Genomic DNA, 20,794 nt, shown 5'->3' with positions numbered 1-20,794 from the left:
TTAAATAGGCGAGCAAGTGTGGCGGGCCTCTTGCAGGCCCTACACTGGCTGCCTATCCGCAAGCGTATTATTTTCAAGACGTTAACTTTGGCCTATAAGGCCCTTCACTCTGGAGGCGCAAAGTACCTCCAAAGGAGACTGTCCTTTTACCATCCAGCCCGGGCGCTCAGATCGGAGTCACAGTTCCTGGCTGTGGTGCCTCGCGTGGAAAGAGCTCGTATCGGAGGTCGCTCCTTTGGACTGCGGGCTCCTCAGCTGTGGAACTCTTTGCCACTGACACTCCGGGGCGCTACCAGCCTGTTGGCTTTTAGGAAGGGTCTAAAGACTTGGCTGTTTACTCTATAGGCCTTTCTTTCCCTTTTTTATTGTATTTTTTTCTCTGTTTTATTGCCGTGTTATGTTATTCTGCCGTAGGTCTCGCTGTTAAAGCGCCGGGATACTCTTTTTGAGTCGCCGCGCGCTATACAAAAAGAAATATAACATAACATAACATAACATAACATTATATTGTATTTTGTAACTAATATTTGGTTCTTCATTATACACCAGTTATGGGCCATTACATCTTCCCCCCACTCTGGTTTGGTTAGATTATTATCTGCTTAGCGCAGCTTCTTTAAATGCTCTTTCACCTTCAAATATAGCCATCGGTCAATGCCATATGAGATCCTGAAGCTCTCTTATTATACTATAATTTCATGAAAATAGACAAACTTTCCGTTACTGTCAACTTTGTTTTCTATTTGGTTCATGGTTTGGACACCACCCACACAGCAGTAGCTGATATGAGATCCGGAAGAAGGCTGAGACTCTCTAGGTCAAAGACCGAAACATCTCGATCTAATTCAGTACAATTTGATCTAATGGTTCTATTTGTACTTCCTTCCTTTTGTTGTTTTTAATCTTAGCATTAGGCAGCCAGAATATAGCAATGTGGTAAACCTTGTAGTTAGTTTTAACCCACTCCACTACTAGCACTGCACCTCTCACTACACCTTGCTTTCTCACGTTGGGCTTTAGTAATAACCCCTCTGAGAACTAAAACATCCCTGAGCTCGTCCCTCGCAGAGAGGGGGTCGTAGCCCACACCATGACTGGGCTTCATGGTGCGAAGAGGATTCCCAGTGATGAAGCATGCCACCTCTGATGGGTGAGGAAAACCCTCCTTTAAAGGGAGACCCCCCACTATACTCCTGTGCCCTGTTGATGGTGAGGGACGGGTTTAATGAGTCTTTGAGAAGGAGTGCTTGGACCTCTTCCCTGAGTAGACTTTTGTGTTCTGGGGAGAGTCTGTGTTTGCGAGGTGTAATAGTGGGGGACGTGGAAATGTGCTCCAGGCAATAACCATGTTAGATCAAATCCAACACCCACTGGTTGAAGGTGACGTTCTGCCAAGCAGGAAAGAAATTTTGTATGCGCCCTCGACAGGTGTGTATGATCAAGGGGAAGAAGAGGCACGTCAGGGCTTAGTGGGGTGCAGGTCTCTTGCGCAATCAAACTTTACCCTGCCTATCCCTGCTAAGATTCTACTAAAGAAATTGCTGGAAGAATTGCGCTGGCTAGTGTTACCTGAAACAATAAAGATTTTCAGATTCTAAATTTGAAGTGATTTTGTTTCATGAAGTGTTAGGCAGTTACTATTTCATTTTTTAAATGTTTGACTTTATGTAGCTTTGATAGTTTTAAGGGGTACCATTTTGGCAAAAGAAGTTTCCTTATGTGTCGATACGAGTAGTCCATAATTTTAATGTGTATTTAGATGAGGTTAAACTAGCATTACTTACTCATTTTCTAAGGAGACTATCTTTGCTTGAAGATGTGCTTGAGAACTACTGAACTCGGACACCATGGTTTGCATTTCCTTCCGGTGATCATGTCGCAAAGATTCCAATTCAATTTTTTGCTTCGTTTTGAGATCTTCCTCGAGTAACCTTTCAATAAAACGAAAAATATCAAACGTTTGTAAAAACTGCTACAATATGTTTAACCTCTTTATAAAGTCAGTCCTAAAATTGCTACAATCTCTGCATGTGACCACAAGAAACAAGTGCAAAGTCCTCTACTCTGTTCACAAGTGCATTAATACCTACAAGAAGGCCCCATTACACGCCCAACAGGATCCTGCATTTGGCAATGGCAATGTTAATTAGACAACACACCTATAAGTGACTCAGGGTGTTGGTTCCTCATCTGGGGAATGCTCGGAAGTCAAGCCTGAGAGCAGAGCCCAGCTACTTTCTTTACAGAAAAATCTAGAGAACAGAACTATTCCATATTCCATATTGACTCCTATTGAATTTTCATAATGTGACCAAGGCGACGCACAGCCCTCTAGAAAAACTCCGTAGAAAATAAATATTGTTTAACATCATTTGTTAGGGCTATTGTAGATGATAGTTATGGACAGAAAGTAATCAAAACATGAGTACCCTACTTCGTAAATCAAGTTTACATTCCAGTACGCATTTAAAATGCAATTAACACATATTAACTCACGCCACTAGTCATTCATCGATGTTTGTTTTTTACTTAATACTGAGTCTTTTGGTCAACGCTTGCATTTTTTAATGCTGGACTTTGAAATGGTGGGCACTATACATAAACACTAACAAAGGATCCAATTAAAAAGAATTACATCTGTGGCTTTGCTCCTACGTATTGAATTAATTTATAATATGCCTAGAATTCTCAAAAAATGTCACGAGTACTCCTGGATAAGATGTACCTATACATGCTTTCAGTACATATACACGTAAGCATTTTCACAGTTATAAATGGGTGTGCACGGTTTCATTTGGATAAATAATTTCTCTTTATCATTTCTCCAGATCTATAATTTCGGATTAGGAAATAGATCAAATTCATTTTAATTTGGATTTAAAAGCGATGGTTTATATATATAGTATATACCCTCAAAAAATAACTTATATGTACATTTGTAAACTCCCACTGAAGCACACAGGATGGTTTTAGGGCCCAGGGGCTGGATAAGTGGAGGTATAATCAAATATGAGATGGTAAAGGCTGAAATAGGCTAGGTGTACATGGTTTATTAGGGTTTAGGGTAAAAAGTTGTTTTAGGTTTAGGGTAAGTGTGTTACATATATTTTGATTTTAAAAAGGGGAGGACATAGGGGGCATGGCTGGCTGTCAAAGTTGGAGGAAGGACACATATTGAATGTGCTTGCTCTCCTTAACAAATAATCAGGCATCATCCGCGGAATGGAGCTCTGAATGAAAACCATTAGAGTGATTGCTGCCTCCAGTAAATTTTTGGAGGCCTCAGCTATAAGTCTACATGTGTGATAGGGCATTAGATGTAAGCGGCTCCGGCTGTTGGCGGAGGTTCATGCGAGGACTATGCTGCTGAATTTTGCGACATGATGAGCGGTATGCACCTCAGACCTAGCAGAGGGGACAGAGCAGTGGGTGACAGGTGCTGGGTACATGCCCTCAAGGCAGACCTGTAAGCATTTCTGGAACAAATACCAAAGTTTTCCTGCCCTTTAGCATGGTGGAGGAAAAGCACCGACTGACTATGGGCCTGCGAGTACCCAGTGGGGCCTACTGAGAGAGGAGCGCCATTGGTGCTGCCCATGACTGTGGCTGAGGGGTGTGCCTCCCATGAAGTCGGCCTGCATTTTCAGAGTCACCCCAGGGTTCTGATTTAATGTTGGTGGAGTCATGAGGGGGTACGATGACTGGGTGGAGCTCCCTAGGTGGCGCTCCACAGAGATGGCAAATAAAAGAAAAAGGTTTACCCCAGAAGAGAGGGGCCCTAACTGAGATGTGCAGAAGACTAGAGGGGGGAAGTTTTCAGAGGCAAAACTCTTGCAGCCCCCTGTTGAAGAGAGGACTCAAACAAAGAATGACTGTGTAGTGGCGATGGCCATGTGGAGGAGTGAACACTGACACATCGACACAGGCCTGAAATAGTGGGAGCTATTTTGGTATTTTTGTCCCCCCACCCAAGCCGCCTCTAAAGATGTTGTTGTCAGACCCTCAGTGAGACCTAGAGATAAGTATCCTAGAGGAGAGTCATTCCGGGAGAAAATTCCACCCAACCGTGGTGATCACAGTGTCCCCAACTGCTGTGAGCCTGGTGATTAGGCCAACATACAGTACAACCCATGGACCCCCTGACATTATAAATCAATGAGCAATGGATGCAATGGAAAGAGGGCCAATAAAGGATGGCTGATCGTGGCAGCCCTTAGGAGCAGGAGACACTCAAGGTATTTGTGTATGCGAAGTAGACAAGTGAAAGTATCCCTGGGGTGCTTTCACTACTACCTACTGGCGGTCGCCAGTAGGTAGTTATAGTTAGGACCTAGTTACCATAGGAAAATCGCAACATTCTATTCCCAATAACATTGGCACCGATTGACAAATCTTCGCAAAATTTTGAAAACTTATGGCCCGCTCCGGTCAGCTTCTATCTTGAAAGTTTCGGGGTGATTCGTCAAGGGGGGTCGAGAAAAAAGGGGAGGTCCCAAAACATGTTTTTCCCATGCAATTTTCCATGGGAAACTTTAGACACAGCTACAGCCCGAACTGCTGAACGGAATTACACCAAATTTGGCAAAAAGGTAGCCCTTGGTAGAGAAAGAGCCCTTTTTGTTAAATGGTGTAAATCCGTTCAGTAGTTTTTAAAATATTAATGGAAAAAGAAATATATATATCTGGGCGGAGCCTAACCACACATCTCATCGTGAGATCTGATTGGCTGTCAGCACTTCATCCAAGAAGTGTTGGCAGCCATCTTAGGACCAATATACATGATAGCACCTCATTAAACAGCATTGCAGTTAATAGAAGGTTTGAAGACTTTAGTTACATTATAAATCATTTGTTGATGGTACCATACTCATTTTAGGAATTGTGGTGTGTTCTAAGGTGATTTTACCATGTGAAAAAGCCTTCTGCTGGGATATCATGAATCTAGTTTGAGAGAAAACTATTTTCTCATGCTTTTCCCACAGAGGTTTGGAAGGGTATATAAGCCATATTGAGAGCATATTTTCTGTAAATTCACATTATCTTTCTCAGTCATGTGAGAATGAAGTCTGACATTCTCAGTAAAACATGTACATCCAACAAGGGCAGAGATTGTCAGTTGATTAATTTGTGTTCTACTGCAGCTTCCCAGAATGTTCTAAAGAACAACTAGAGCGCTAACAGTCATACTTATGACAAACGTATTGCACACCTGAAGCCATCTTGATTGTAATAAAGTGGTAACTCTTAAAACATTTAATTTGAAAAGGAACAAAATTAGGGGGTTCATTTTGCCATAGAAATTATGATTAGTGCTGCAGAAAGAAGAATTAGGGCACATTTTGACTTCTCAAAACCTCTTCTATTTCATTAAAATATTCTGACATGCAGACTGAAACATGCACTTTGAATACCAGCAGCAGCCTTCCCTGGTGAGCAGTAGCTTTACTACAGTGATCTAAGGAGCAACCAGAGTGCTAACATTCAGAATTTATGGCAAATGTGTGACTCATCTGAATGCTTTCTTGATGGAACCAAAGTAAAAAACTGAAAGTATTTCCTACTGAGGAGACTACAGTAAATGAAGAAATTAGGAAACTTCATAACAAATAAGTCTCCCAAGATGGCCACCAGAGACAAAAGAGCCCAAATGTAGCACAAATATCATCCAGATGTAGCCCACGTATAGCCCAATGACAGAATGTCCCAGAGTGTTCTTAAGAACAACTAGAGTGCTTACTGTCCTACTTATGACAAACGTATTGCACACCTGAAGCCATCTTGATTGGAATAAACAGGTAACACTTAGAACATTTAATTTAAAAAGGAACACAATGAGGGGGTTCATTTTGCCCTAGAAATTATGATTAGTGCTGAAGAAAGAAAAATGAGGGCAAATTTTGAGTGACTTCTCAAATCCTCTTCTATTTCATTAAAAAATTCTGACATGCTGGCTGAAACATGCACTTTTAATACCAGCAGCAGACTTCCGTGGTGAGCAATAACTTTACTACAGTGATCTAATGAGCAACAGGAGTGCTAACATTCAGAATTTATGGCAAATGTTTGACATATCTGAATACCTTCTTGATGGAATCAAAGTAAAAAACTGAAAGCATTTCCTACTGAGGAGACTGCAGTCAATTAGGACATTAGGAAACTTCATAACAAATAAATCTCCCAAGATGGCCACCCGAGACAAAAGAGCCCAAATGTAGCACAAATATCACCCAGATGTAGCCCACATGTAGCCCAATGACAGAAGTGGGCAAAACACTTATTTTTTTGTGTTTTTGCAGTTTTATATAGTGCAGACTTGTCAGGTATTGGAGTGCTTTACATGAGCAATAATTACATCACACAAAAACAAATTCATTTGGTTGTAGACATGGGGAGATTAAGGGATTTGACCAGAATCACAGAATGTCGACCTGAAGCAGAAACTCCAACCTGGTTCCCCAGTTGCAAAGTCTGCAGCTCTGGAAGTAACACCACATCCTTTCCCCTAAGTGCAAAATGTAATCATGTGGTCAACTGGATAAAAAAACATAACGATAACAAATAATTTAAAAGTGCTTTGTCGCTGTTTGAAAACTCAGAAAATATGTTCTCATTTTAGTTTTTTAGAGCACTAACTATAATTTTGATGCAAATAAGACCCTCTCATATATGTAATTTCTAAAAAAAATTCTCTAGGTATTACAGTTTTGATTACATCAAGATGACGTCAGGCATTCCACACTTTTGTAATAAATATAGAATGTTTGCAATCCAGTTGTTCATTAGGATATTGTTGAGCAGCAGAGGCCAGGGGCACGGACTCTGAAAATTGATGGCAGGTAGGAGGGTGCAGAGGCAATAATTTGACCACACTGGGCAGGCAGCAAGGGCAGTGGCAGCACAACAGACTATGGAGGGCAATGGAAAGGGGGACAGGGGCAACAAACCAACAATACAGGACTGGCAAGAGAGGCTGTGGCAATATAATAGACCATTGTGGGCAGAAGGAAGAGGCAGTGGTAGTACAACCATACATGCCAACAGACCCGATTCAGCCAGGAAACGTCCAATGATTTTAAGCCCAAATGGGCTTTATTTGATCTGTCTCCTGTCTACAATCTCCTCTTTGTCAATGTAAGTCAAAGGGGAAAATCAATATCCCAGTTTTTTTTCAAAATCTCGTTCTTACCAAGTTAAAAATGTTAGCAAGTATGGTAGATTGGATTATGGAAGGCAGGAGGAATTGGGGTAGGGTCATGGACTCGGATAACAGAGGACAAGAGGGACATGGAGAGGTGCACCAAACTGACCCTACAGGGCAGGCATCAGGGTTTGCAGCAGCACAATACACCACACAGGGTATGCGGGACGGGAGTGCAGCACAATAAATCCATAGAAAGCAATAGGGAGGGGACAGGGCCATGCACATGGATAACAGAGAACAGAGGGGAAAGAGACCGTGGTAGCTAGCTGACCATAATGGACAGACAGGAGAGAAAGCTGCAGCATAACGGACCATAAAGGCAGGAGGGACGGATCAGGGGCATTACAATGGAATAGACAAGCCAGGAGGGAGGGAATAGGGCTCCGCACATGGAAACAGAGGGCTAGGGGCAAGGGGGCAGGGCAGGAGCAGCAAGAAGGATGTGGCAGTAAAATGGACCATGGAGGACAGAAGGAAGGGGATAGGGGCCTGGAATGTGGACAGGCAGGGTGGAGGAGCAGGGACAGGTTACAGTCATCTGACAATGCCAGGCAGGTGGGAGGGGAGTGGCAGCTCAACAGAACACTCAGAGTAGATAGGAAAGGCAGGTCCATGGAACATGGTGGGCAAAAAGGATGGAGGAGGGGCATGCACACAGACATCGGAGGGCAGGGGGAAGGAGAATAGGGGCAACAAGCTAAGCACAGAGGCTAAGCATAGAATTGGGCAATGGAGGGCAGGAGGAGTGGACTGGTAAATCATGCTAAATGGAGGGCAGTGGCAGCAAATCAGACCATGCATGGCAGGAGGGAGGAGGCTAGTCCATGGATTCAGACAACAGAGGATAGGGAGGAGATGGATGTGGAAGCAAGCAACCTGTTCAGAGAAGGCAGGAAGCCCAGTGGCAGAACAACGGCCACACAGGGCTGTAATAAGGGAGCAGGGACATGGACTTGGACAATGGATGGCTAGGAGGAGGGAAGGCAGGAGCAGCAAGCTTGGGTGGGGGCAGCACAATGCCAGGCCCTGCTTCCAACCCCCCACCATCAATTGTGATATGCATCTTACTTAATGTTAAAAAAAAACTAGACATTTGCTGAAAAAAACAAAGATTACAGGGACGGTATAGTTAGAGTCAGATTTCACTCATACACAACCAGTGAAATTCTGCAGATATAGTTACCTGAGCTAACTATAAATTAGGTCCCCGCAATTTACTGCTAATGACCTCAGACATTACATCATTCATGACATGGTCAGTTACATCACTCATGACATCTCAAATGAGCTGTGAATGGAATGGAACTATAATCGCTTGATCTTTATTTGAGGATAGTGTGTGTATATTAACACCCCTTTTTTCTTTTCTTTCGTGTAAGAACCATTATAATACGCAACATGCCCAGATTAATATGGTTGATAGCCTTTCACTTTAAAGTAATGTGTATTCCATTGTTTATGTTGATGTTTGCAATCCTAAGTATGTTTATTATGAATAAGTCACGTTGACGAACATACAGGTATGGCGGTCACAGGGCAAGATATGCTGAAATGATATTGTGTGCATATTAACAATTGTTTTCTTTTCTTTATTGTATCAATTCCTGAATTTTTATATCGTGACCAGGCCAATATGGCCGCCAGCTTTTTGTATTAAAGTAATATGTAGTCCTTTGTTAATGTTGGCAACTAGAGGCATTTGCACATTTAAATAAGGATGCTACAATGACGTCTTGTATCGTTATCAAGGTTCGGACGAGCCGAAACACGTGGATCACGTCCTTTGCAGATTAAACACTTCCAAACTACAACCTGATTGCTGATTCCTTCCTTGTAAGAGTGAGAGGAGACTAAATACATATATATAAAATTCACTGAAAAAAACACAAGTTTCAGACATTATAGTTAGAAATTAGCATTTAAAAAAGCTCAGAAATTCAATGAAAAAACCACAGGTTTCATGGACGTTATAGTTAGTGGGACATTTCACTCGTTCAAAACAAGAGAAATTCGGCCATGATAGTTAGTTGTGCTAACTATAACTTGTGCCCCCGCAATGCACTGCTGATGATGTCACATATTACATTACTCATGACATGGTCAGTGACATCACTCATGACATCACTGATGACATCTCAAATGACATCACTGATTACATCATCCACGTGATCATCTGATGCACCTCCTCACACCCTAAAATACAGACTACCATTCTCGAAACCATAGACACGCCAATACTAGTACAGCTACAATATTCTGTGCACTATGCATGCAGACCTCTAATCAGCTATATAGCATTGATACAATCTTTTAAATACTCAGTTAGTACCTATGCAGTCTAGGAATCCTTCTGTCTGTCCCATGCACTTGTCCATTCACCCATTCAGCACTATGTATGTATCCTATCTCTCTGCCAATACCTAAGCACTTATACATTTAGCATGCACTCTCTTTGCAGCACTGAAATTACTCCAGTTATTAGTCATATACTTAAGGAATGGCCTAGCCATTAACCCAAGCACAGGTACAATGTTTTGTACACTATGCATGCAGATCTCTAACAAGCTACATACTATTAATACGCTCTTCTAAATACCCAGTTAATACCTATGCAGTGTTGGAATCCTTCTGTCTGTGCCATGCAGTTCTCCATTCTCCATCCAGCACTATCTACGTATCCTATCACTTCACTAATACCTAAGCACTTATAAATTGAGCATGCACTCTCTTTGCAGCACTGAAATTACTGCAGTTATTAGTCATATACTTAAAGAATGGCCTAGCCACTAATACAAGTGCAGGTACAATATATTGTACACTATGCATGCAGACCTTTAACCAGCGACATACTATTGATACGCTCTTCTAAATGCAGCGTAGGAATCCTCCTGTCTGTCCCATGCATTTCTCCAATCATCCATCCAGCACTAGCTACTGTAGCGATTTCGATGTCCAGGGGGTTACAACCTTACCATTGTCATAGTTACAGTTGTTCTCCTGTTCGACATAAGATGAGGGTAAACTACTGGAAAACTACTTTGACCAGCATGCCTAGGGATATGTCACCCGGAGGCTCAGGGCGGAACTTACAAAAGCACTTCCTTTACGAAGGGGAGGTGCTTGCCAATCAACCTGTTTCTGTGGGAATGGCGGATGGTGTTCCCCGCCGGATTTCAGCTTGAAGATTGAAGATTGAAGCCTTGTTGTTCTGGACATTTGTTCGTTTCTGAGCCGGAATCTCAAACCAGGTTTTACAGAGGAAGGAGTGCGGGCTCGCCTCCTCCGCGTTCGTCTGGCACCTGTGTTTAGTTTAGAACTGATAGCCGCGGTGTAATGTAAACGCGCTGTTTCGCGTTCACATCCCATTTGGCGGAGTGAGAAGGTTATTGCTCTCGAACGCGTCTGATGTTAAGAAGCGCTCTGTGTGATTTCCTTTCTAGCAATAATTAAGGGGGAGCTGCCTTGTTTACGGAATTCAGTTGGTGACCTTTGGCAGCAGTTCCCGTGTACGATTCTCACTCGGAGTGGAACACTGTTGCTCCAGTTGATTTGGTTATCGTTCCGGTGCTCACAATCACCAAAAGAATGGTTCTTGGATATTAGCGTTGTGCCTTTTTAAACAACGCTATCGCACTTGGATAAAGACACTTCCTGGGTGTGTTTAATCTAGTGGTGACATTGTGACTATATATATTGTCAAGCAGCAAGTACAGACTGCGCATTTTTTGGTATACACCGTACCAACTACAGAACTATTTGAGTTGGATTGCTATTCCCTTGTTATTTTTATATTTTAGTTTTTGGGACACAAGGGACAGGAAATACCTTGTCTGGCTGTATGACTTTCTGGTAAGGGATGAGAAAAACGTTGGGTGCTTAGTTATAGATGTTCAGAAGAGAATAGCTGTTATATCTTTTACTTTGTCATCCACTTATACAGTGTGGAGGTCCTTCCTGGTACCTAGCAGTTCTTTTGACCAGACCTTGAGGGTACTACAGAAACTACAGCTAGTTGTTTATTTTATCCACTTCCCTTTTTCCCGGGGCACGAGTCTACGCAGAGGGTGTACTGACTCCTTTGTTGGGGGTCGTGTCTAGGAGGAATTGGGGGGCCTATCTTCAGACATCGTCTCCGCTGGTCGCAAGTACAAGGTTAGTGGCTAATGTATATATTCTTGGGCTACTGACGATCCTGACAGCTACTTATCATATTACTCCACCAATACCTAAGCACTTCTAATAACTGAAAAAAATGTTTAGCATTTTTCGATATGTACTACTGTCAAGGTAAGATTAAGTAATCCAAACACTATTAATGCACAACTACATTCAGCTGTGCACTATATATATAAACCTCTAACCAGCTACTTAGTAAAGTACTACCCTTGCAACATAGGAATCCTCCTGTCTGTCCCATGCACTTCTCCAATCACTCATCCAGCACTATCTACGTATCCTATTACTCTGCAATACCTAAGCACTTATAAATTCAACATGTACTCTCTTTGCAGCACTGACATTATTCTAGTTACTAGTCATGTACCTAAGGAATGACCTAGACAGTAAAACTAGCACAGCTACAATATTCTGTGCACTATGCATGCAGACCTCTAATCAGCTACATAGCATTGATACAGGGCCATATGTATGAAGCTATTTTTCTGTCGCAAACGCTACGAATCGGTAAAAATTGCATTTGCGACAGAAAAATCGCTAATCCCAATGTATGAAGGCGAAAATGCACGCAAAACAAGGAATCGCTATTTAGCGAGTTCCAAACTTTACGATAGTGCTAAACAGCGAATTCCATAGCGAATTCCAAATTTGCGCTTAAACCGGTTAGCGAAATTCGCTAATCTGGAAATCGCAATTAAGAATTCGCAATGATATGTATCAACCATTCGCAAATAGCGATTCAATGAAAATCGCATTTTAAGGAATCGCAATTACCATCAAGTGGGAGCAGGTGGTAACCAGGTGCAAAGTATAAAATGAAGCCCAGAAGGCAACACACTCTTTTCCACAATGTCTGGGCTCTACATGATAGTGAGGAGGCGAAGACTGAGAGCTGTGGCGCAGAGGAGGAGACGGCAGGAGAGGATATTCCGTTTGCGCACCACCATCTTCCAGCGCACTGAGGAGGACATCTACACCCATTACAGACTGGAGGAAGAGAGCATACTTGATTTAATAGAGGAACTCAGACCCTACCTAGAACACCCCACCCGCAGGACACAAGCCATACCCACACACATCCAGGTCCTGTGTTCACTACACCTGCTGGCCTGTAGTTTTCAGGGGGTCATAGCCACAGCAGGAGGGGTGTCACAAAGTGCCCTGTCGCACTTCTTCCATGCGTTCCTCGACGCCATGACACATAGGATGCAACACCACATACACTTCCCCAGCACCCCACAGGAACTAGCACAGACCAAGCAGGACTTTTCCAACATTGCCCAATTCCCCCACGTCATAGGATGTATAGATGGGACACATGTTGCCATTTCACCCCCCTCAAACGTAGAGTATGTTTTCAGGAACAGGAAATGCTACCACTCACTTAACATACAGATGGTGTGTGATGCCAAAAACATCATCACAGACATAGTGGCTAAGTATCCGGGAAGCACACATGACGCATTTATCTTCCGTCACAGTGGGCTATACCGTAGACTCTCAAGAGGTGACTTTGGAGAGGGATACCTACTAGGTAAAAGCACACAAACATAGGCCACATTTCCACTAACTACCATGTGCATTACAGTGACTGACCGTTATCATTTCCACCCACAGGGGACAGTGCTTATGCAGTCCGGGATTTCATCCTGACACCCTACCTAAATCCTGCCACTGCTGGGGAGTGGCGCTACAACCGGGCACACATTTCAACAAGAGGCGCCATCGAGAGAACCTTTGGCATATTGAAGAGCAGATTCAGATGCATCCATAAAAGTGGAGGAGCTCTCCAATACAGCCCTGAAACGTGCTGCAAAATTGTTGTAGCTTGTTCCATGCTGCACAACATCGCAACCAGGAAAGGGACACCAATGGAGTTGAGTGACTCAGAATCCTCCGACGTGGAGGGACCTGGACCTGTACACATGGAAGCTGGCGTAGCTGTTGCTGCAGCTGGGCGACAGAGGCGTGATGAGATCATGCGCAACTACTTCTAGGTGAGTAATAATAAGACAATGAAAACTTAAATCTTTGCTAATGTGTTTTATTTGCTATAGCAACAATGTCACACATCCAAATATTCAAAATTAAACACTCCCAATGCAATGCACATGTTGAAATCACAGTGCAACTATTTGAGTGTAATGACAGCAAAGTCAACACTGTTGATGGCCCTATTTTTCCCCTGTAAGTAATTGTCATTTGACAGCAGATCCTATTGGTGTGTGGCAGGCCTGTTGCTCCTGCCACTACGGCGCCTCTCAACAGTGGGTGGTGGGGTGTTGGAGCTCCGCACTGACTGGGAGTCCTCCTCACTGGGGGTCAGCACTCCTGGACCAGCGGTACGCAGGGCACGCAGTTCATCCAGGGCAGAAGTGGACTGCACTACAACAGTGGCGATATCCTGAATGCCGCGAGAGAACTCACGCTGGGTCTCTATGGTACGCCTTGCCAGCATATTGGTAGATGAGGCCAGCCGGTTTATTGCGCGCGTGTAGTGGTCCATGCGGGCCATCTCTTTGCGCCTGGCTGCGCGTTCTGCACGCAACTCGGCAGTTAGCTCCTGCACAGCACCCCTGATTTCTTCGCGCATTCCCCTGTCCCCTGCCCTAATCTCTCGCTGAATTGGCTTCATATGCTTTGCTTGTAGGCGGTGTACTTGGAGCATATGCATTTCCAGCCCAGCAAAAACAGATTCATCATGATGCTCAATGGAGCTGAAGCCCATGCGGGGTCTACGCCTGCCTGTGACCTGTGGTCTTGACTCCTGCTGCTGGGAAACTGGTGCATCAGACTGCACTATCTCATTGTTGTCCTCATCCTCTTCCTCCATGATTCTCAATGGCCTCACGATCCTCCTTCTGTGCCCCTGTGGTGGAATGAAAGGACTGTCCTCCCCATCTGTGTCCTGGCCCTGGCTAGCTTCTCCAGAGGCTTGGGGTCCGGTGTCACTTGCACTGCCTGTGGCCTTTTTAGTTGCAGGTGCTGTGGATAGAACAGCACACATTAATTTTATTTGCTGTCATATGATGTGGAAATAAAATATTTCACAGTTTTCCCTTACTTTACTTCTGTCATTCACCTTTCCTGACCTGCACATGTGAAAATTGCATGAGATGGATGCTACTTCCAACATTACTGACTATTGTGACTACATCTCCCACAATGCATTGCTGTGACTGCCTGTGTACTTGCTCTAGCGTGACATGTGGTTCCCCTTATCCCTAGGTCGCTGCATGGGGTTGCTGGGGGTGGTTTAGGGGGGGAAGGCATGCTTCTTACCTGGTCTTGCAGCTGGTTGGTCTGAGCTGTCTAGCACGGACACGCCCGCAACGCTCTGTGGAGGCAGTGTGCCCTCTACCAGTTCTTCAAGCGGTGTTGAATCAGAGACATTGGAGGTTCCCCCACCGGTGAGCTGGGACTGCTCCAGCCTGGCAGCCAATTTTTCTTTAGAGCGCTGGCGCAGGTCGTACCAGCGCTTGCACAAAACTTCAACACTCCTGTGTGTTACTCCAAGGGCATTTACTTTAGCTTGTATGCCTTCCCAGATGCATCTCTTTCTTGCTTCAGGCACCTTGTGTGAGCTCCTCCCAAATAAAATGTCATGGTTTGGCACCATCTCTGTGATGAGGGTTTCAAGTTCTGCCTCAGAGAACTTCAGCTTTCTCTTCCTGGCTGCTTCCCCTTCTTGCTTCTCCTGCTGGGTTGCAGGCACATCCTTATTCCCACTTTCAGCCATGGCTCCGGAATAGCAAACAACACTCTCACACTCTCTCACAATAAATGCTGTTGCCCCATGGGTAATCAGTCACTTCCTGGATGGTGATGTCATCAAAAAGCATCAGGATTGCGATTGGATGTTTCCAGAAAATCGCAATTTAGCGATTTTTCCCGATATAAAATCGCAAAATAGCGATTTTCTCGATGCAAACTCGCTGTTTTGCGATTTTTCGAGGTTAAGGAATCGCTATTGGCTTTCACGCAAATATTTAGCGATTATGAACGAATCGCTAAATATTTGAGATTGTGTTGATACATGGCGATTTGCGATTCAGATTTTGCAATTCGGTAAAAATCGCAAATTCAGATTCGCAAATCTACTTCTTCATACATATGGCCCTAAGTCTTTTAAATACTCAGTACCTATGCAGTCTAGGAATCCTTCTGTCTGTCCCATGCACCTCTCCATTCAACCATCCAGCACTATCTACGTATCCTATCACTCTGCCAATACCTAAGCACTAATACATTTAGTATGCACTCTCTTTGCAGCACTGAAATGACTCCAGTTATTAGTCATATACGTAAGGAATGGCCTAGCCACTAACACAAGTGCAGGTACAATATTTTGTACACTATGGATGCAGACCTCTAACCAGCTACATACTATTGTAAGCTCTTCTAAGTACCCAGTTAGTAACTATGCAGTCTATGAATCCTTCTGTTTGTTCCATGCACTTCTCCATTCACCCATCCAGCACTATCTACGTATCCTATCACTCCACCAATACCTAAGCACTTATAAAATCAGCACGCACTTTCTTTGCACCTCTGAAATTACACCAGTTATTAGTCGTATACTTGAGGAATGGCGTAGTCACTTACACAAGTGCAGGTAAAAAATTTTGTACACTATGCATGAACACCTCTAACCAGCTACATAATATTGACACACTCTTCTAAATACCCAGTTAGTACCTATGCAGTGTAGGAATCCTCCTGTCTGTCCCATGCATTTCTCCAATCACCCATCCAGCACTATCTACGTATCCTATTACTCCACCAATACCTATACACTCTGTTTGTAATACTGTAATTATTCTAGTTAATAGTCATGAACTTATGGAATGGCCTAGCTACTAACACAAGTACAGCTATAATATTGTGTGCACTATCCAAGCAGACCTATAACTAGCTACATACTATTGATACACTCTTCTAAATACCCAGTTAGTACTCATGCAGTGTAGGAATCGTCCAGTCTGTCCCATGCACTTCTTTAATCACTTATCTACCACTATCTACTTAGCCTATCACTCCACCAACACGTAATGCACTTATAAGTTAAGTGTTGACTCTGTTTGCACACTGTCATCAATCATTCCAGTTACTAGTGGTATTCTTATAAAGATACCTAGGCACCAACACAAGTACGAATAAAATATTCTGTGCATAATCCCCACAATTCTCTAAGCAGATACATACTTTTGGTCCACTCCATTAAATACTGAAGTAGTACCCATGCAGTGTAGAATACCTCCTGTCAGTCTCATGCAATTCTTCAATCACCCATCCAGCACTATGTTCTAATTGTATCAGTCTGCCAATACCTAAGCACTTATGGGGCAGATTTACAAGCACCCTGCGCCACCTGTACGTCACTTTTTGTAACGTAGTAATGGCGCCAGGCACTCCTTCATATTTACAAGGAGAGGAAAAGCCACCCTGCGTGGTTTTTCCTCTCCTTGTAAATACGACCCCTTCATACACAGAACTTTGCATTGATGGGGTGTTCCATCGGTGTTGCTGTGGGTGTTCCCACGCAACACCCATAGAACAAGACACATCTCCAGATTTGTGAGAAATCGTAAATCCTAGCGACATCCTAGAGTTGATGTAGCAAGGTGCAATGAGGAGAATTGTTTTAATTTCTCCTCATTTTTTCCTCTTTCAATGCATGCTGCATTCCACAGCATACATTAAAAGAGGAATATGCCTTTACTGATTGTTTTTGTGCAGGAAGGAGTCCCTCCCTGCACAAAAACAATCTCCGCACGACACAGACATCCTTGCACCATGGTGCAAGGGTGCCTGTGTCACCGGATGGCTGCAGTTTGTGCAGCAGTGCAGAGGGAAGCACAAAATTGCAACATATTCATGTACATATGTCACATCCCTGTGCTTCGGAAGTGCCACAGTGCAGTGCAGCTAAAGAGTTTGCAGTGTCACGCTGCAGTACTTCCTCATTAATCTTCACCTATCAATTCACCATACACTACTAATGCATACTTTCAGTCAATCATGCTGTATACATATATTCAACCAATCTTTCACACATTACCTTGCAATTATAGTTCTTTCTTTAACCATATAAGGTAGTTCTGATAAGAACTTTTTTTTTTTCTTTTTTCAATTTTGTATATCTTTTTGGTGTTTTTTTAAAAAAATATACAAAAATAAGAACGAATTAAACAGGAAACTTTTGGAAATACTTGTCATTCCAAAAACAAACAAAAAAAATGTAATAACGATGGTTGCCTTGCGCAGCACTAACTGCATCTACCGACTACTCACTAAAGCATATGTTTCTTACACTTTTTTTTTTATAGCGCGCAGCTACCCCAACGGGGTGTCTCGGCGCTCCAGCGGATGAAATAATTCTAACTACATAAGGATTTAGCAAAAGAGGTGGGTTTTCAAAGCCCTACGAAAGGGGAGTTCTTCCTGAATTGAGCGAATAGACTGCGGCAGTTTATTCCAAAGGGATGCAGAGCAGATTTGGAAGGTTTTTCCTCCTGATCGCATCTTTTTAAATCTCGGGATAGTAAGGAGGTTTTTGGAGCCTGATCGCAGAAATCTGATATTTTTGTAGGGGCGGAGGCAAGTAGAGAGATATGCAGAGCCCTTCCCTTTAATTGCCCTATGAGCCAGTATAAGTGCCTTAAATTCAGCCCGTTTCTGTATTGGAAGCCAATGGAGAGAGCGGCGATGAGGGGAAATGTGTTCTCGAAGAGAAATCCCGCACACTAGTCGGACTGCGGCATTCTGTACGATTTGAAGCCGATGGCAGAGGCCTGCGGCAAGTCCAGCATACAGGCCATTGGCATAATCCAAGTGCGATGTGATTAATGCTTGGACTATTGTTTTCCTTGTATTACTGGTTAGGAAGTTAATGAGTTTTTTAACCATCCTTATTTTAGAAAAACAAGCGGCAGATACCGTTTGGACTTGAGTGTGAAAAGAGAGAGCAGAGTCCCTCCTGACTCCGAGATTCTTTACAGATTCTTTGGGGGTGGGCTTAAATCATGTGGCCACCACAGGTTGGAATCCAGAGGGGATGATTGGTGGAAAAAAGGACCTCTGTCTTTCCCGCATTAAGTCGGAGACAGTTGTTATCCATCCAACATGCGACTTGACGCAAGCAGTCTTTTAATGGGTCAAATGTAGAGTCTGAGATGACTTCATATGAGAAAAGCAGTTGGATGTCATCCGCGTATGAGGTGGCTTTAATTCCCAACTGGGCGATTAGCTCGGCCAGGGGGGAAAAATAAACCATAAAAAGAAGGGGACTCAAGGAAGAGCCCTGAGGGACTCCATACTTGAGCGGACGGCTGTCTGACGTGAAAGGGGGAGTAAACATTGCCTGGGTGCGATTGGACAAGAAGGATGACACCCATTTCAAGGCCTGGCCTTGGATACCTATCGAGTGGAGACGGTTGAGGAGAACAGAGTGAGAGACGGTGTCGAATGCTGCTGATAAATCCAGCAGCACCAACACCGCCCTCGCCCCTGTATCTAATTTCCATTGAACAGCGTCCGCCATCTCAATCAGAGCCGATTCCGTACTGTGGCCCTGTCTAAATCCATGTTGTGAATTATGGAGTGACCCTTGAACTTCCAAGAAGTTCGCCAGCTGCTGTTGTACCAGTTTTTCTAGTACCTTGGCGGGTGCAGGCAACAAAGAAATGGGCCTGTAGTTGGCTGGCTCATTTGGATCAGCGTCAGCCTTTTTCAGGATAGGGATAATACGCGCGTGTTTCCACGAGTCCGGAAAGACGCCAGTACTCAATGAGTCATTCCAAATACTATTCAAGGCTGGATTGAGTATTGGGGCAAGGGCATTATATTGTTTGGCCGGCCAGGGGTCAGTTGGCGAACCAGATCTGCAGCTAGAAAGTTCAGCAAGTGAATGATCAAGGGGGTCTTAGCGAACTCTGAGAAAATCTGAGAGGGAACAGGGCGGGATTGTGGATGGACTATGAGGTTATCAGCAGTGTCATTGTGATTTTTGCAGGGAAAAGAATCGTAAAGGATGGCTATTTTTTCCTCAAAAAAGTCCGATCAACGGTTGCAAAGTGATTGTGATACCTGGGACTGTCGTGTGAGGGCTGAGGGATTGGTGCAGGATCTGACAGTATTAAAAATTTCCCTAGCAGAGCCTTGGGCATTGTTAATTTTCTCCTCTAAATGAGCTCTTTTGTGATCTAAGATCTTTTTCCTATAATTTTTCAGAGCAGATTTGTATTCCAATTTACTATCTGTGGAGTATGTTAGTCTCCAGCGTCTCTCCAGATATTTACAGGCAGACTTACATTTTAAGAGGGGACAGAGCGGTATGTTTCAATCGGCCTGATTGGGGCAATTGAATCTATAGCCGAGGTGATCCAGCCATTAAAATTAATCAGCCTAGAATCTAGGTCGGTGGCCTCCCTGGGGGTCGACGATGCCAATTGCACTCTTAGGCTTTCTGGAGTGATCTTACTCCAGTTACGTCCCATAGTTTTAGCTAAAACCTGAGGTCTTACTTGCTGGGGTAACAAAATAGAAAAGGGAATAAGATAGTGGTCGGACCAAATCACGGGATAAGGATCCTCAGTGATAAGACCGGTATGATTAGAACATATAAGGTCAAGGGTATGACCCGCTTTATGCGTGGGACAAGAGATCAAAAGATTTAATCCACCAGCAGAGAGCGTGTTAAGAAAATGAATGTAAATGTAAATGTAAATGTAAATGTAGTATACTTGTAAAGCGCACAGCTGCCCCAGCAACGGGGCGTCCCGGCGCTGTATAACTCTGGGGAACCCGTCCTGGCTTTCCCTGTGGGTTGGTCCCTGCTGGGAGTCCCCAAGGTGGAGCCAGGCATCCCCGGAATTGGTGGGGCCGTTGTGGAGATGAGGCAAGCTAATGCCCAGAGTTGCCGAGTGGAACCCCTGATTAGAGTAAGCACCGAAGCGAGAATTATCGAGTCCGCTGACCCTGGTCCACGACCCTGCCGCGTCGGGAATCGAACCCTGGTCCCGGGCCGACTTCTGCTCTCGGGTCTACTGCCTCTAACCAGTGAGCCACACTACTCCATTGGATCGAATACGTCTTCCACATGGAGATTAAAATCACCAAGTAAGGTGAAATTAGCATAACGAGAGCTAGCCTGGAGAACATAATCCAGGAAGTCCGGGAGGAAGGCGGTTTTAGATTTGGGGGGCGGTAAACTAGTAGACCTGTGAAAGTAGAATTAGCAGCAAGTTGAATGCAAAAAGGGAGAGCTTCTATGGCTTCTATTTGTGTATAAGGAAAGGAGGAGACAGTCCAAGAGGATCTATAAACAATGGCAACACCTCCACCATGTGTAGGAGTTTGTCTATTAGCACAAAGAATGTGATACTCAGGTGGGATAGCCACAGACAAGGCGGGATT

General features: G+C 43.9%; 1 protein-coding gene across 3 annotated transcripts in view; it reads right to left on the bottom strand.

Moving 5' to 3' along the window:
- Nucleotides 1-20,794, bottom strand: part of FAM184B (family with sequence similarity 184 member B) — a 619,377-nt gene that overhangs the window by 271,716 nt on the left and 326,867 nt on the right. For 2 of the 3 annotated variants that reach the window (XM_078678422.1, XM_078678421.1), the window contains exon 14: nucleotides 1,785-1,931. The exons of the other annotated variant lie outside the window; for it this stretch is intronic. In XM_078678422.1, coding sequence (XP_078534548.1) covers nucleotides 1,785-1,931 — 147 coding nt within the window. The remainder of the gene's footprint in view (nucleotides 1-1,784; nucleotides 1,932-20,794) is intronic. 3 annotated transcript variants of the gene reach the window in all.

The sequence above is a fragment of the Lissotriton helveticus genome, chromosome 2_2 (genome assembly GCF_964261635.1).
Source record: "Lissotriton helveticus chromosome 2_2, aLisHel1.1, whole genome shotgun sequence".
In the NCBI taxonomy this organism is placed as follows: domain Eukaryota; kingdom Metazoa; phylum Chordata; class Amphibia; order Caudata; family Salamandridae; genus Lissotriton; species Lissotriton helveticus.
Note: the sequence above shows the minus strand (reverse complement) of the source record. Positions and strands in the feature narration are given on the sequence as shown.